This window comes from Clupea harengus, chromosome 12, assembly GCF_900700415.2.
Source record: "Clupea harengus chromosome 12, Ch_v2.0.2, whole genome shotgun sequence".
Classification (NCBI taxonomy): domain Eukaryota; kingdom Metazoa; phylum Chordata; class Actinopteri; order Clupeiformes; family Clupeidae; genus Clupea; species Clupea harengus.
In genome coordinates, this window is record NC_045163.1 from 561,306 (window position 1) to 576,496 (window position 15,191).

A 15,191-nucleotide genomic window follows, 5' to 3' on the forward strand; every position below is an offset into this window, starting at 1 on the left:
TATCCGTCCATGCAATGTTACCACATGTTTGGTGGAGTACCATTCATTTGTTGTCAGCAGGATCTCTAGTGCTGCCGTGATGATTGGACATGTGCCAGCCAGATGCTGGGGTGTGTAAGTGAATGTCCCACCATAGACTACATTACCCACAATTCTCTTATCACTTTGACTTTCTTATCTACATTTCATTGACTCCGTATTGGTCACCGCAAGGTGATAAATAAGGTGACGCATTTTTCCCTTTAAAACCACGAAAACCCCACATATCTGTCTCTCTGGCGGTGGGTTTACAACAGTAAACACCATTCATTTAAGAGATACCCTCTCTGCAGAAGAAGAACAAAGGACCACGCAACAACGAACCGTATTGAACTTTTGGCCGAAGTTACGAAAATACTTTGACTCGTTTAGTTGCAGCCTAAGATATACCGGTAAAATTATACTGCAGCCCAGCAGTGTTCTGAGTAAGATAAGGCGACCGGCTTCCCTTATTAGTTTCTCCACGTCGACGAACAGAACTTCTACCTCCTTCAAGACCGTCTGATGCCCACCGAGGCCTGCACGAGTTTTCAGCTGACGAGCTAAGGAAGGACATGGACATCTTCCCCCGAACCTGCGTCCCGCGCTGTTCAGTTGGAATTCCGTAATACACCGTTTAACGCTGAGCAAGAGCGTTAATCAAGTAAGGCTGACATCTGGGCAGAGATTAGTCTTATATGTGTGTTAATATCTGTGTGAAAGTATCCTTGTTTTATTTCATTTATGATTTAAATGCGCACTTTGTAATTCACAGTTTGCACGGTTTGTAACCGTGACATTATCTTGCTTTCTTTTACTTTGCTATTTTGTTAGAACGTGCATGCACCATCTCTCTCTCTAACTCCCTCAATCACCATCTGAACGTATACACGTACACATCGCGATTTAAGTGCTGCTTATATATTTTGTATTGCGTTAAAGGCCTATAGCCTGGATTCTACCCTCGAGATAAGAATCCATTGTCTACTCATTGCATTTGTGCCCATCCTCCAACTTAAATGGGCGCCTAAAACAGGCAAAGCTGGCCTCGGATCTGCATTCGCATCCGCTGACCACCCCCAATCTAGGTGACGCCCGGCGCACTATATTCATTCACGCATATACTATCTATCGCCTCCCTCTTTCTCCAGTTAGCGCGTAACCGCGCATACCTGCACACGCACGCACACACACACACACACAGAGACGAGGAGGATCTTATGCCCCCTCCTCTGTATGCCCAACTCCACTTTGTGCCTTGTTTCATGGTTATACTCAGTTGTTTATATGATTAGTATTAGCCATTCATTACTGTTTGTTACCTTTAATAAATTGTTTATTTAGACTTAAACAATTGTCTTGTCTGTTGTTGTTCCAATATTCCACTGAAAGCCATTTTCCGCCAATCAAGTACTTCAAATGCCTTCACTTCTCTGGTTGTTTCATGAAGTGTTATAGACTTTGTAGTGATATTGTAGTACTATAGTATTGTGATACCATACTTAGACTGTAGCATAGTGGTACAACTAGAGCTTTTCATTGTTTTAGTAATTTAATTATAAAATATTAAATACTAAATTTAATGATTATTAAATTTTATGAGACTGATTTAATTAAACTAATGTAGCAACCCCGGTTTCACCTACAGGTGTCTGCAGGCTGGAGAGTAGAAGCAGTGGATCTTGTGCTTAATGTTCTTTCTTCTGCTGGCAAATCCAAACATGCATGCACATATAGTTGTTAATCCTTTTTAGTAAGGATGCACAATGATTCATAAATGACAACACATCGGACAATAAACACACCTAAAGCATAAGTTATAGATAACGGTTTACCAGTACTGCTCAATTAAATGAGTGAAAAAATAATCTAGGTTTAAATGATTTTTAATGGAAATAAGTTATTTTACCTTTAATTGGTCCAGTAGACAACTTGAATAAATATAGATGGTTTCAGTATAATATTCATTAAGTGTCTGGATTTGGCTGATATTGACATAGTAACATAACGGCGGTATAGTTAACAGAACTGCCCTGACAGGCTGTTTTACTGGAGGTAGCTGGATGTTGCTTAACCTGCAGCTGTATTCAACATACAAAACATCCATACTGTTGTCATTCTACTGCAGTCTACCGTAGCACTCTGTCAAATTGAATACATTTTATTTGTAAAAACCTTAATTTAATTTAATTTGTAAAAAGGTGTAACTGTAACATTTAACGATAACAACAACGACAACGTAGCTGTGTATTATCAATTACACAGAGACCACAAATAATTGGCTGAACTTCCATGCTTCAGAGAGTGGTGTAGATGGGAGATCAGGTGTCCCTAGGTCCCTAACTAGGGGCTTCTGCAAATATTTCCTGAGTGCATCTGGAGAGTTGTAAAGTAGATATTAGCCTATTACAAGCACATGTAGCTGCAATAGGACAAGCAACTAGAAGTACTATCGTTTGACCACAGGATTCGGATCATTCAAAGCTTGAACCCCCACACGACGACAATGTGAGGATCTGAACAACTGAAATCTATGTTTTTATGGATACAGTGTCAGTCATTATCACTGATATTGGTCAGCAAAATGTCTGCACATTGCCTTCCGTTCTAAGAAGGAGCAGTTATCCAGATAGCTAGCTATTTGCTTGAAGGTTCATATCCTTTTGGAGTCTAGCAGCTATCGTAGCATCATTATCCAGTTTGAGCTTCATTGGTACTTAGCTAGATAGTTACTACAAATGAAATGTTTACATACGAAACAGGATTTTAATGTTAACTTAAGATGACATACCTCTCTACATTGGGCGTTCTTTCCTCGTCTTTTCTCCGTTTTTTTTTTCTCCCTTGTGCACCAGAAGTCTTGGACCTTTTCATTATATCGTTAGCGATAAGTGGGCCCTCATGCTCCAACAGTTGAAAGTGTAGGTCTATCAGCAATCCATTGCTCTTCCTGTGATACCAGGATTGGTGGACTGAAATTTTGGCAGACTGAATTTTTTGAGGGTGAAAAATAGTGAGTTGAATTTTAGCTGCTGAATAATGAAGATGGTATTTTAACAACTGAATATTTTGGAACTGTGGTTTAGGAAGGTGAATATTAATGTTGTGAAATTGTTATAGTAATAGCATTGTAGCATAGTATAATTGTACACCCCTCATAGTTCTACACACGGCTGCTGCTTCGTACACCCAGTCTTGGGTTCCCATGTCTTGGGTTCTAATGTCTTGGGTTCTAATGTCTTGGGTTCCCATGTCTTGGGTTCTAATGTCTTGGGTTCCCATGTCTTGGGTTCCCATGTCTTGGGTTCTAATGTCTTGGGTTCTAATGTCTTGGGTTCTAATGTCTTGGGTTCCCATGTCTTGGGTTCTAATGTCTTGGGTTCCCATGTCTTGGGTTCCCATGTCTTGGGTTCTCATGTCTTGGGTTCCCATGTCTTGGGTTCTAATGTCTTGGGTTCTAATGTCTTGGGTTCCCATGTCTTGGGTTCTAATGTCTTGGGTTCTAATTAGGGGTGGGAAAAAAAAATCGATTTTTCGATTTCTCTCGATTCTCTCTAGAACGATTCTGTTTCGATTCAGAAAAGTTCATAATCGATTTTTTTAAATTAAAAAAAAAAATTATAATTTTTTTTTTTTTTACACATTCATTTTCTGTTGAAATGCAAGAGCATCGATTATTGCATTGTTCATAGAAAGTCATAATTGTGACAAGGAAAAGCTTTTTCTCTAATAAAAAATAGAGAAGGTAATTCATCTGTTGTTTTTCTTTAATTATCAAACACAAAGTAGGAAGTGATTTGAGACTCTGAGTAGCAAACTCAAATGTTTTAAAAATCGAGATGCATCGATAATCGTTTTATCGGTTTAGAATTGATAATCGATGATCGGTTTAGAATCGCTAATCGATAATCGGTTTAGAATCGATAATCGGTTTAGAATCGAATCGTTGACCTCTGAATCGGAATCGAATCGAATCGTGAGGTGCCAAGAGATTCCCACCCCTAGTTCTAATGTCTTGGGTTCCCATGTCTTGGGTTCCCATGTCTTGGGTTCTAATGTCTTGGGTTCTAATGTCTTGGGTTCCCATGTCTTGGGTTCTAATGTCTTGGGTTCCCATGTCTTGGGTTCTAATGTCTTGGGTTCTAATGTCTTGGGTTCTCATGCTCCCACAGTAAATGGAAAGTTTGTGTTGTAAGTAAGTTATGCTTAAAAATGCAGGAGAGGCAGAATAAGTTTGAATCCAGTTGTTGTTTTACTGTTGATCTCAGATACACCCAGAAGTCACAGTGATTTTAGTCAGTATATCTGACATTATAACTAGACACTTCATTTGTCTAAGAGGTTCCTTGAGATTGTCATCAGTTTAATTTTACTTTACTTTAACTTTATAATCCAACCCAGTTATAAGTGATTAAGTTAATTGTACTTGGTTGCTCATTCCATTAATCAAATGTCAGAAACAAATGTTGTGGTTTAGTGACCTCCCTACACACAGGGTGGAATTCTGTGACCAATGTTGTGTTGATCACAAACAGGATGACAGAAAATATCTTCAATTTTTAGGAACTACAACCAAGCTAAGATGAGAATGAAAGTATTTCTTCAGTGCAGGTGAACTGTGAACTTATTTAGTCTTAAAGATGGTAATTGAATTATGAACGTATTTAGTCTTAAAGATGGTAATTGAACTATTAACTTACTAAGTCTTAAAGATGGTAATTGTTACCTATTTGCTGCAGCATCTCTCTTTCTTATCTGTGGTTGTAAGTAGTCGACGTAACTAAGGTGTTTTTGGTGGGTCATGTTGAGTCCTCTCTGGCGTGATGGAGAACATCAGAGAGGACTCCATATTGTGTTATCATGATGGTGAACATCAGAGAGGACCTCAGAGAGGACTCCATATTGTGTCTCTTGTCATGATAGTGAACATCAGAGAGGACTCCATATTGTGTCTTATCATGATGGTGAACATCAGAGAGGACTCCATATTGTGTCTCTTGTCATGATAGTGAACATCAGAGAGGACCTCAGAGAGGACTCCATATTGTGTTTTGAACATCAGAGGACCTCAGAGAGGACTCCATATTGTGTCTTGTCATGATAGTGAACATCAGAGAGGACTCCATATTGTGTTGTGAACATCAGAGAGGACCTCAGAGAGGACTCCATATTGTGTCTTGAACATCAGAGAGGACTCCATATTGTGTCTTGAACATCAGAGAGGACTCCATATTGTGTTTTGAACATCAGAGGACCTCAGAGAGGACTCCATATTGTGTCTTGTCATGATAGTGAACATCAGAGAGGACTCCATATTGTGTTGTGAACATCAGAGAGGACCTCAGAGAGGACTCCATATTGTGTCTTGTCATGATAGTGAACATCAGAGAGGACTCCATATTGTGAACATCAGAGAGGACTCCATATTGTGTCTTGTCATGATAGTGAACATCAGAGAGGACTCCATATTGTGAACATCAGAGAGGACTCCATATTGTGTCTTGTCGTGTAGAGTTGTCACAGAGTGACACAGCAAAGCCAGTTGATATGAAAACATATAGAGAGTCTGCCTTTATTTACCCCTCTCCCATAGTAAACAAGGCGTCATCCCCATCACTCCCAGACTCAAAACCTGACTGATTGCTTGTCCATTGCTGGGTTTGGACACTACAGACGGTTTCTGTAGTGAGTAAATATTATTTTTAGGCTGATAAGACAATGCAAATATTGCAATTCAGCTTTGTGTCAAATACTCCTCCGGTGTAGCGATACTGACACCACTGACATCTTTAAAGAGGTTGCCATGGCATATTGTTCATGGGTGTTACGTTTAGACCAGATAGCGTGTCATATTTCAGACATAGTCTCCTCAACTCAGTCTTCACTGTTTGTCATATCACATCCATAACGTACAGTAGTTATGAGGTCACACAGTAGTGGAACTCATAAGACGAGGCTTTTTCCTCATCGTCCCGATGAAGCGCATCAGGAGGACACCAGTGGTCTTGAAAAGTAGATTTTATGGAGAAGCTTTCAAAGGGACCAGACAAGGAAGCATGTGGCATCTCTATTGGGCCTTTTGGCACTCTGAGATTCTTGGCACTCTGAGATTCTTTTGAATGAAGAGTGCATTACAAATAAAATAAATTATTATTATTATTTTGCAGTACTTCAAGGTCCTTATTCTACACTTTTTGATTTGTTCCGTAACGTTTTTCGGTTGTTCGTCCAATCTTGCCGTCCGTCCAATCACACCCGAACACCCCAGTCCCAATAGTGACATTCTCCAGTACCACATACAGTAGGCTGGTGAAGACCCAATGCCACGGAGAGGAGGTCCTCTCAATGATGATTAGACACAGTACATTCAGTGCATTCTGGCTAAGCTACAGAATGTTATCACGTAATGATTTACTACGTTTGTTTGTTTTTGTTATTACAATTTTGAGAAAACATCTGAAAACTGACAATAACAATTTTTGCGGTTGGGCTCCTATCTATAATCTGACCATAATACACACTCAGTCATAATACACACTCGGTGTCCTATCTATAACCTGACCATAATACACACTAATTCACCTTCCCACAAACCTAATAACGAGATCCTGTATGGTTGAAATAAAACGCAATTTATTTTGGACACTCGAAACAATATTTTGGAAATAAAAAATATAGTTCAGCTGCAATGATAGGTTTATAGTTTACTTTAAAGTGTAAGTATGTGGCAGCCCCTTTTGTCCGAAGCAACTGTCTTAACAGGACACTGACGTCTGTTAAGTTTTATAATAAAAATAAATAAAAAAAAACAACAACTGGTTGGGTATACACCATAAACATATTTACAAGAAATCAGTAACTTTATTCAAACTACAACAATAAGAAGACAACAATATAATAGAGTTCAACATAACATGCAAAACCATACTTTACAAACTAATTCTGAATTCAATCATTTTAAGGTAATACAAAAATATTAGCATTTAGAAATAAACAAGCAATTTAAATATATTATACAACACTACAATACATAATTAGATTTGAATACATTTCAAATATATGCTAGCATGAACCCTCTCCAACAGAGAACAATAAAACTTGACTATGGAGAAAACGGTGATCACAAAGAACCATACAGACAGATAGAAACATGCACAGACACACACACAGAGTGGGTTGGGGGTGATTGACAATAGACACAAGAGACCTAGGCCTAATCTCAAAACTCTCGAATGCCACGCCACGCCAACACTTATGCTCACTAACTAAACAAAACATTGACCCTTACACTCTGGTCTCTATAAGCTTATATATAGCTTACAAACTAACCAATGTGTTGACACATTTATGACATTGTGGGCAGTTGAAATAGATGGAGAAGTTTGAGATAGATAGATAGATAAGGAGGGAGAGAGAGAAAGCACTGCAGCGATGTGGTTGGAAGATAGGGAAGTTACAGTACTTGTTTATCTTAAATATAATAATAGCATAAGTGTAAAAAACATTTACAAAACCTATACAACAAAGTTTGAATGAAGTTTCTACGTTAAGCAGTTCAAGCTGTAGCTTGAATCCTGGAAAAATAAATAAGAAGAAAGAATGAAAGAAAGATGCTTTACATTGCAACACTACATTAGGTAGAAGCCTAGCAATAACAGTACAGTGCATGCTTTGTAAGCACCATAATAATAATGATAATAACAACAACAATAAAACGGTCTCTGAAATCCTTTATTTCACTGGCTATAGTATGGAGACTTTGCCTGTGAAACCTCAAAGCAAAAGATTGCATTGACTGACAACCTGGCAACACTCTTATGTGTCTTATTGAAACCTATGACTTTTTGATTTAATGTTTCATTTATCATTGGGATGTAATTGTTGAATTACAATGTGATTTATAGTTTATTTGTGACTTTGTAAGTGTTTTGCTTTGTGTTCTTCATCTTTCTGATCTTGTTTATTGTAATTCCATGGTTCTTTCTGTTTTTGGAGATCTCTCATATTTGATCTCTCTCTCTTGCCGTAGGTGTGAGCCCAATGTACTGCAACCTTTTTGGACTCATGAGAGAGAGTGACAGGATGTGGTTCTCACCCAATCACATCTTTGAAGTGGATGACTCAGCCAGTGAAAAGCTGCTCTTCAGGATAAGGTAGGTAGCGTCATGACTTTATCTCCAGCACACATCCTCTTCCTCTGCCCATCTGTTCAGTTTTCAGCCATTTCCTCTAGGGGCAAAGGGTTGTTTACTGTGTCTCCTACAAAACAATGCAGCCAAATCTACACTGGTTAATGTACTATGATTCAAAAGAATACATCACAACCCAAATCTACGCTGGTTAATGTACTATGATTCAAAAGAATACATCCCTACTACTTTACCCGCCTCAAAGAGCTACCCTCATGACTCTATAATAGAAAATAGAAATAAAAAATAGAAAAGCCTTTATTGTCATTGTATTTATACAACGAAATTTTGAGTGCTTCTCCTGTGGGTGTGACGAGGGACAACATATAACACAACAACAACATATAACATAACAATACTACAACTATCCAAAAACAGTAGGAACAGCCCAAAAAAAAAATATATATATATATATATATATATTTTGTTCTACTCTTAATGTGTATATATATATATATATATATATATATATATATATATATAGACATTAAGAGTAGAACAAAAGTGCGGTGGCATAGACTAAAGTACTTCAATAAATACATCAACAGCACTTCCCTGAGGTGCTTTACAATAAACACAGCATAAAGGTTGTCCAGTGGGCACCTTCTCTTGTCAGTGTTTTGTTGGAATAGGCATCCATAGTGAGCTGCTGTTCAAGCATATCTGTGGTGAAGTGGTTAGGTATGCTGTCTTCCTAATAAATCGTCCTTTGTAAACTAAGCTTTGTTGCCTCACCAATACGTTACACACATCTGAAAAATGAGGCACGTTTGCCCTGCCCTGTCATAGGGATCGTGTTAACAGTAATGTACAGCCTATAGGTTAACACAGTTCAAATAATGTTTAATGATGCTTTGTTATTTTTTGGATGATTTCGTTTTTTTGGATGTTCAATTTTATGTTTTGGGACTTTATGAAGAATAGAGCAAATAGTAAGACATTGGGGCTGTAGGTGTTCTCTGGAGTAAAAAAAAATATAATAATAGATAAATAATAGATTAAACTAATTATAATAAGATCTACATATCAGTAAGTGCTAAATAAAAATAAAGCGTAACGCACTTGGTAAAAAAGAACATTACGCCACAGTGAAAGCATTCGCTTTGAAGACCCAAACCACTTGTGCTGTGAAAGCGTCACTGTTTCAAAATGAATTCACCAACTAGGTTCACACATATGTATTAATCTTGATTGTTGATAAGGCATGACTGTATACATGCCTTATTTTATAACAATACATTTTGAAATTAAAGACACATAACTGCCAAATTCTTGCCAGCTGCTTCTGATACAGCGCTCTATGGCTTGAGTAGGCCTATGTGGATAATGAACAGGTGCCTTCTTCTGTGTCCAATAGGGATGGACATTTGATTAAATTGTCTTAATCGATCGTCGGGAGAATTAACGATCGATTTTTCGATTAATCATTCATATTTTTCATATTAAAATTCACTATTCATAGGCTGTATTAAAATGCAGTGAAAATACAAAAACACAGCGTGTTTCCTCATTGAGATCTTTATTACAAGATGAACAACTCTTGTGGCAGTTAAACTTACAAGATGGACAACTCTTGTGGCAGTTAAACGGATCCATTCAATGGTTACACTTGAAAATATGCGCTGCTGTACTCTTAAGCAGCGGAGCCGAGGGCTAGAAGCCGGTGCTCATATATGCAAATAATAAAAATAATAATATAAAAAATAGGGATGTCAAAGTTAACTCGTTAATCTATGAGATTATTGTGACCGGGATTAATGCGATAAAATATTTTAACGCAGCTAACGCAACTTTATTTACTTCTGGTGTGCGTTGACCCCTGACACGAAACCGCTGCCTGCCTACAGTCAGTTAGATTGGAGAGACCGAGACGGTAGTTGAAGATGGAGAGCGCTGAGGGATTGTTGGGCGGAAAGTTTCTGTTTAAAGCAGCTTGCACACTGCCCCGACAAACGCCAACATTCTTCAACAAACGCCAACAGTTGGGTCAGTGTGCGCCAGCAGTTGGTGTTTGTTGGTCATTGTCGGGTACTGTCGGAAGAGTTCAACATGTTCAGTTGGATCGGGTAAAGTTGCAGAATGTCTGACCAATGTAGAGAGATTTCCAACGAACTCCAACATTCTGACAGCTCGTTACCTTGACAATTAGGCTCAACTCGCGTGCATAACATCCTCAAGCTCTCTTGGATGTCGTAGTTATGTTGGTTATCAAACTTTTAATCGCGATTAATCTAGATTAATGAATTTCAAAATGTGAGATTAATTAGTTAATTTTTTTGTATCTATTGACAGCCCTAACAATCATGTTAAACAATAACTTAACCAAAAATATATAATACTTAGGTCTGACAGGTTTTGCCAAATGTAACTCAAAACTATCAAAAAAGGCACGAGTCGAGAAAGAGGGTGAGAGAGAGATTAGCCTACCTAACAATGCTAGCCTACCCTGCTCGTTGTGCATCGCAGCTGTCAGTTGATGCTAGGTTAAGAGCAGGATGCACCGCCACTAACCAGGGTCGGATGTGCGTTGTTCAAGTGGTACATCATTTGAGTCGTGGCCGAGTTGTACTTATACACAGCTTCGCAGTGTTGGCAGTGAATCAAAATGGTCCCACGCTACACTTCGGCGTGACCTCTTCATGTTTACTTTTGAAATACACGGAAACTCGCAGGTAACTGAGTAGGCCTGTGGCGTTTTTTTTCAAACATTGCCCTCGTGTGGTAAAATGTTTAATTGCTGCCACATAGCGAAATCCATTGCATTCTTTCAAGACTCACACTACGCAACAGAACATGCATTAGTTTTATCGCTGAAAAAATAATGTCATCGACGAAATTCTTAATGATCAATTAATCGATTGTCGATTAATTATGCCAATCTCTAGTGTCCAATACTACAATATGTGATTGGCACATTTAAATGTTCCCTGTAACAGAAGAGTCTGTCTTCACACCGATATCCAAAATCCACCCCTTGAGCAGAAAGTTTTGTTTATCACAGAGTTTAGATGTTCTATTTCCACCAGCTTTTTTCCCTGTCAAAATAAGGCCCTCACTGTCATATGAGAGCACTATGAAGTCCCTGGGCCTGATGTGTGTACCAAATTTCAGGTTTTTGAGTTTTCACCTACAGAAATCACCAAAGTCTTGAAGAAAATGAATAATAATCCTTAAGGAAACAATAGGCCCTGCACCTGTTCATTTTTAGGGCCCAAACATTGGAGGAGCAGGCTTCTTCTGGCATTTGATTCATTTTTAGTGTATTCACAATAGTGTATGTTGTTGTATTCAAGGCATTTGATTCATTTTTAGTGTATTCACAATAGTGTATGTTGTTGTATTTGAGGCATTTGTGACAATTGAAAACTAAACTAACACAACTTGTACAGTCATGCACACTACAAAAGTCATATAGTTGATATGGTGTTTTGTCAAAACATTTGTTTCCCTAACTTTTTAAAGTACATTATTACACAGCTCTTCAGAATGTTCCAAAAAGTACCGTTGATTTGAATGGGCCATCCCAACGTTCGCAGGTCAGATATTTCTTGATAATGACCGCTGTCATTGGCAACGGGTTTTGTGCCTCTAATTCACATCTTTCATATCATTCCGCAAGTAGTCTGGTCATTTAACGTAACAGACTCATTGTAATTTGAAGTCAGCAAGTAATGGGTTGCTACGCAACACCTGAAACTGGAAAGTTCTATTTGCTTGAAGAACTATTTATTTCTTAGCGGGAATCATGAAAAGGCAACTAAATCATTAAAAAGAGGTATTTTGGAGGAATGTCTTCTATCGTTTTGGCAAGTAACCGTATAATAAGCGGGATAATGTATTGTCCGTCGGTCATTATCCAAAAATAAATCCCTTCAGGACGAAACAACACCCCTCCACTGCGCGTCTGGGTGCTGTTGACCCCGTCGGGATTTATTTTTGGATAATGACCTCCGGACAATACATTATCCTTTACTTAACAGATCACTAATAAGATGATAATCTACCTTCTGGTTATGACGGTGAGATTGGACTCAAAACAAGGAAAACAAACCAAAATCACTTTGGGAATGGAGAACAAGATGATGAGACCACAAACTGAAAGTTCTTTTAAGCCAAAATCAAAATATCTCAAATCTATTTAGATATTATAAAGGTAACAAACACTCATCCATGAAATACATGAAAATATAAACCAATAAAAACAGGTGACCATAACTGAGGTCTGGCCATAACCTCTAAATCGAAGTCGAAGTTCAAACGACAGACATATTTACTGGGTTAGGGTTATGTGTTCATTCAAATCAAGTGTGAGTAGAGCACTGGTTCACCCTGGCCTGGTGTCAGTCTTGCCCTGCTACACTTTCCCCCCAAAACCATTGATGTCATGCCGTAGTGCAAGTGCCCTACATCCCCTGTGACGGAGGGACCCCTCGGTAACTCTTGTGTTGGCAAATAATATAATGGATCACTTAAGTATTATTAAATGGGAGCTCTGTCATGATGATGTTGCCAAAGGCTACAGGGGGAAATGCTTTCTGGGTTGTTAGAGCGCCACCCTGTGGAAGATTTCTTCATAAATTGTTTCTAAAGGACAATTTTATGGAGATCAATCATTAAAACTGGCAAATATTGTCTGCTGAAATGTGATTGTAGCCAGATGGGTAGAGTGGGTGTGATGCTCTAGGTAATGTTCTGCGCGGAGACCCTGCATTCAGGCATTCATTTGGACCTGCCTAAGCATGGTTGCAAACCAGTCATGTCTTCATGGCAATGGTATTCCCTGATTACACTGCTCTCTTTGAGCAGGATAATGTCCCATGCACACATTGTTCATGAATGAACATTTCAAGATGTTGCCCTGACCTCAAAATTCCCCATTTTTTTTAAACTGATTGAGCTTTTCTGGGAACAGCTGTCCAATCTACGAGGGCTCCCTCTCACAACGTACGGGACAGCACTTACTGCTGACAGCACTGACTGGATGCCAATGGTTTAGTAGTAGAATTCCTCTTTAGCTACCTTGCATCTTACTGTATTCTTCTTTCTCCTTTCTTTCCTCTCCGCTACTACAGGTTTTATTTCCCTGGTTGGCACAGCAGTGGACCTGGCAGTGCCCATCGCTATGGAGTGACCAAAGGCTCCGAAACCCCTGTGTTAGATGATGCCATCATGGCTTATCTATTTGCTCAGGTGAGGTCATCTATCTGTGTGTTCAGAGAGGGAAGATGGGACTAGAAAGTGCTCTGAATGCAGTGACTGAGGACAGTGTTGTGATTTTGGAGTATTCAGTACCTCTATACTGATGTCTTGAAGTCCAGGCATTCCCCTGGTTGCCAATTGTTTTTCTTTAAGCGCAGCAAAACCTTCTTCTGTCTGGACTTTGGCAAACCGAACAAAACTTGCAATGGTAGCAACACTTAGATAGAATCTCTGTTAGAGCATTTTAAAAGCACATAACGGCACGTTTCTGACATTCCGTAGGAAAGGATATATTTTAAATTAACAGCTAACCTAATGCTTTCACTTTCATGTATCAATTCTATTATAATCTATCCACTGATGATTAAGCACGTTGTTCAAGAAGCTTTCTATTCATTGCAGTTCAATTACATTTTTAGTTGTGGTTCCAAAAGTGGTGGCGACATGCCTAACAGGCCTTCTTCTGTAGGAATTTTCCAGCGTAACTACGGTGATGGCATGATTTGCATTAGTTCAGTCAATAGATAAACTCTTACGAAGTCTTGAGTCAGTTAGCCTACTTTGCTGTCAGGGGGGGGAACATTTGCCCTCTTCAGCATTATGGTGACACTCAAGGTCATCTTACATCACATAACATCAATAAAACATACAATAGTCAACAATCAAAACATACAATTAGTAACAGAGCATAGCTCAGAAATTGGGTAAATCGGGATTTTAAATAAAAATGCAGTTAATGCCGTTATACTGTGTAGTTAAAAAAGAAAAAGAATTAAGAAATAAAAAGGATGGGTTTTAAGAGCAGTTTTGAATTGTGTAATGGTAAAAGTGCCTGTATAATCTTTTGATGTAAATGCACCCTCAGTCAGTATCTGCACAACCTGCCCAGCATTCTCTCAGAAGTCTCAGAGACCATAGGGACTTTTGATCTTGTCTTCAACGATAGTATCTTGAATCATCCTGTTCATTTGTCTTGGTTTCGAACCACAACACACAAACTCTTTAGCTTCTTTGCTCTAGACTTATACACGATGCATGTTGGCAAAAGGAACATTAAATGAAAAGTGACGAGTCGTGTTACTCTGATTGACATTCTCTTTCCTTGGTTCCTCAGTGGAGGTGTGACTTTCTGAATGGCTGGTTGAGCATTCCAGTCAGTCATGAAGCTCAAGAGGAGTGTCTGGGGATGGCTGTGCTGGATATGATGAGACTGGCTAAGGAGAGGGGCCAGTCTCCTGTGGACATTTATAATGACAACAGGTAAGGGTAGAAAAGTACCACACAGACCTGAGGTCAAGGGATGAACGTAGGTTGTTATGAGGGGATTAGCTCTGAACCGAACCTTGGTGGACGCAGATAACAGCTCTGAACCTGGGTGGTATGACACAGGACATCAAGTGGATGGAGTGAAGGTATCATCAGTAAAGTTGGAGTGGAGAGTGAGAATAATATGATGCAGGGGGTACATCAAAAAGGACACTCATTGAACTGACCAATCACACTTATGCTTTACACAATTAATCTGTATATTGCGAGCTTCAGGAATATTGAATTTATGATGGCTTACAAAAGAGATGCATTGAGAGTGTGCAGAGATGATGTGCAAGAAGCACCTGGTCCCCCCCTGAACACTTCCAAAAGAGATGCATTGAGAGTGTGCAGAGATAATGTGCAAGAAGCACCTGGTCCCCCCCTGAACACTTGCAAAAGAGATGCATTGAGAGTGTGCAGAGATGATGTGCAAGAAACACCTGGTCCCCCCCTGAACACTGAAAAAGCGTGAAA

The 15,191-nt window shown here is 39.0% G+C and overlaps 1 protein-coding gene across 8 annotated transcripts in view; it reads left to right on the forward strand.

Annotated features, from left to right (window-relative positions):
* jak2a (Janus kinase 2a) overlaps window positions 1-15,191 on the forward strand; it is a 64,910-nt gene that overhangs the window by 12,998 nt on the left and 36,721 nt on the right. For all 8 annotated transcript variants that reach the window (XR_004164806.2, XM_031577822.2, XM_031577823.2 and 5 more), the window contains 3 exons: window positions 8,048-8,171; window positions 13,280-13,397; window positions 14,521-14,666. Coding sequence is in view for 7 of the 8 variants with exons in the window: in XM_031577822.2 (XP_031433682.1) it covers window positions 8,048-8,171; window positions 13,280-13,397; window positions 14,521-14,666 (388 nt within the window). In the remaining variant the exon portion in view is untranslated. The remainder of the gene's footprint in view (window positions 1-8,047; window positions 8,172-13,279; window positions 13,398-14,520; window positions 14,667-15,191) is intronic.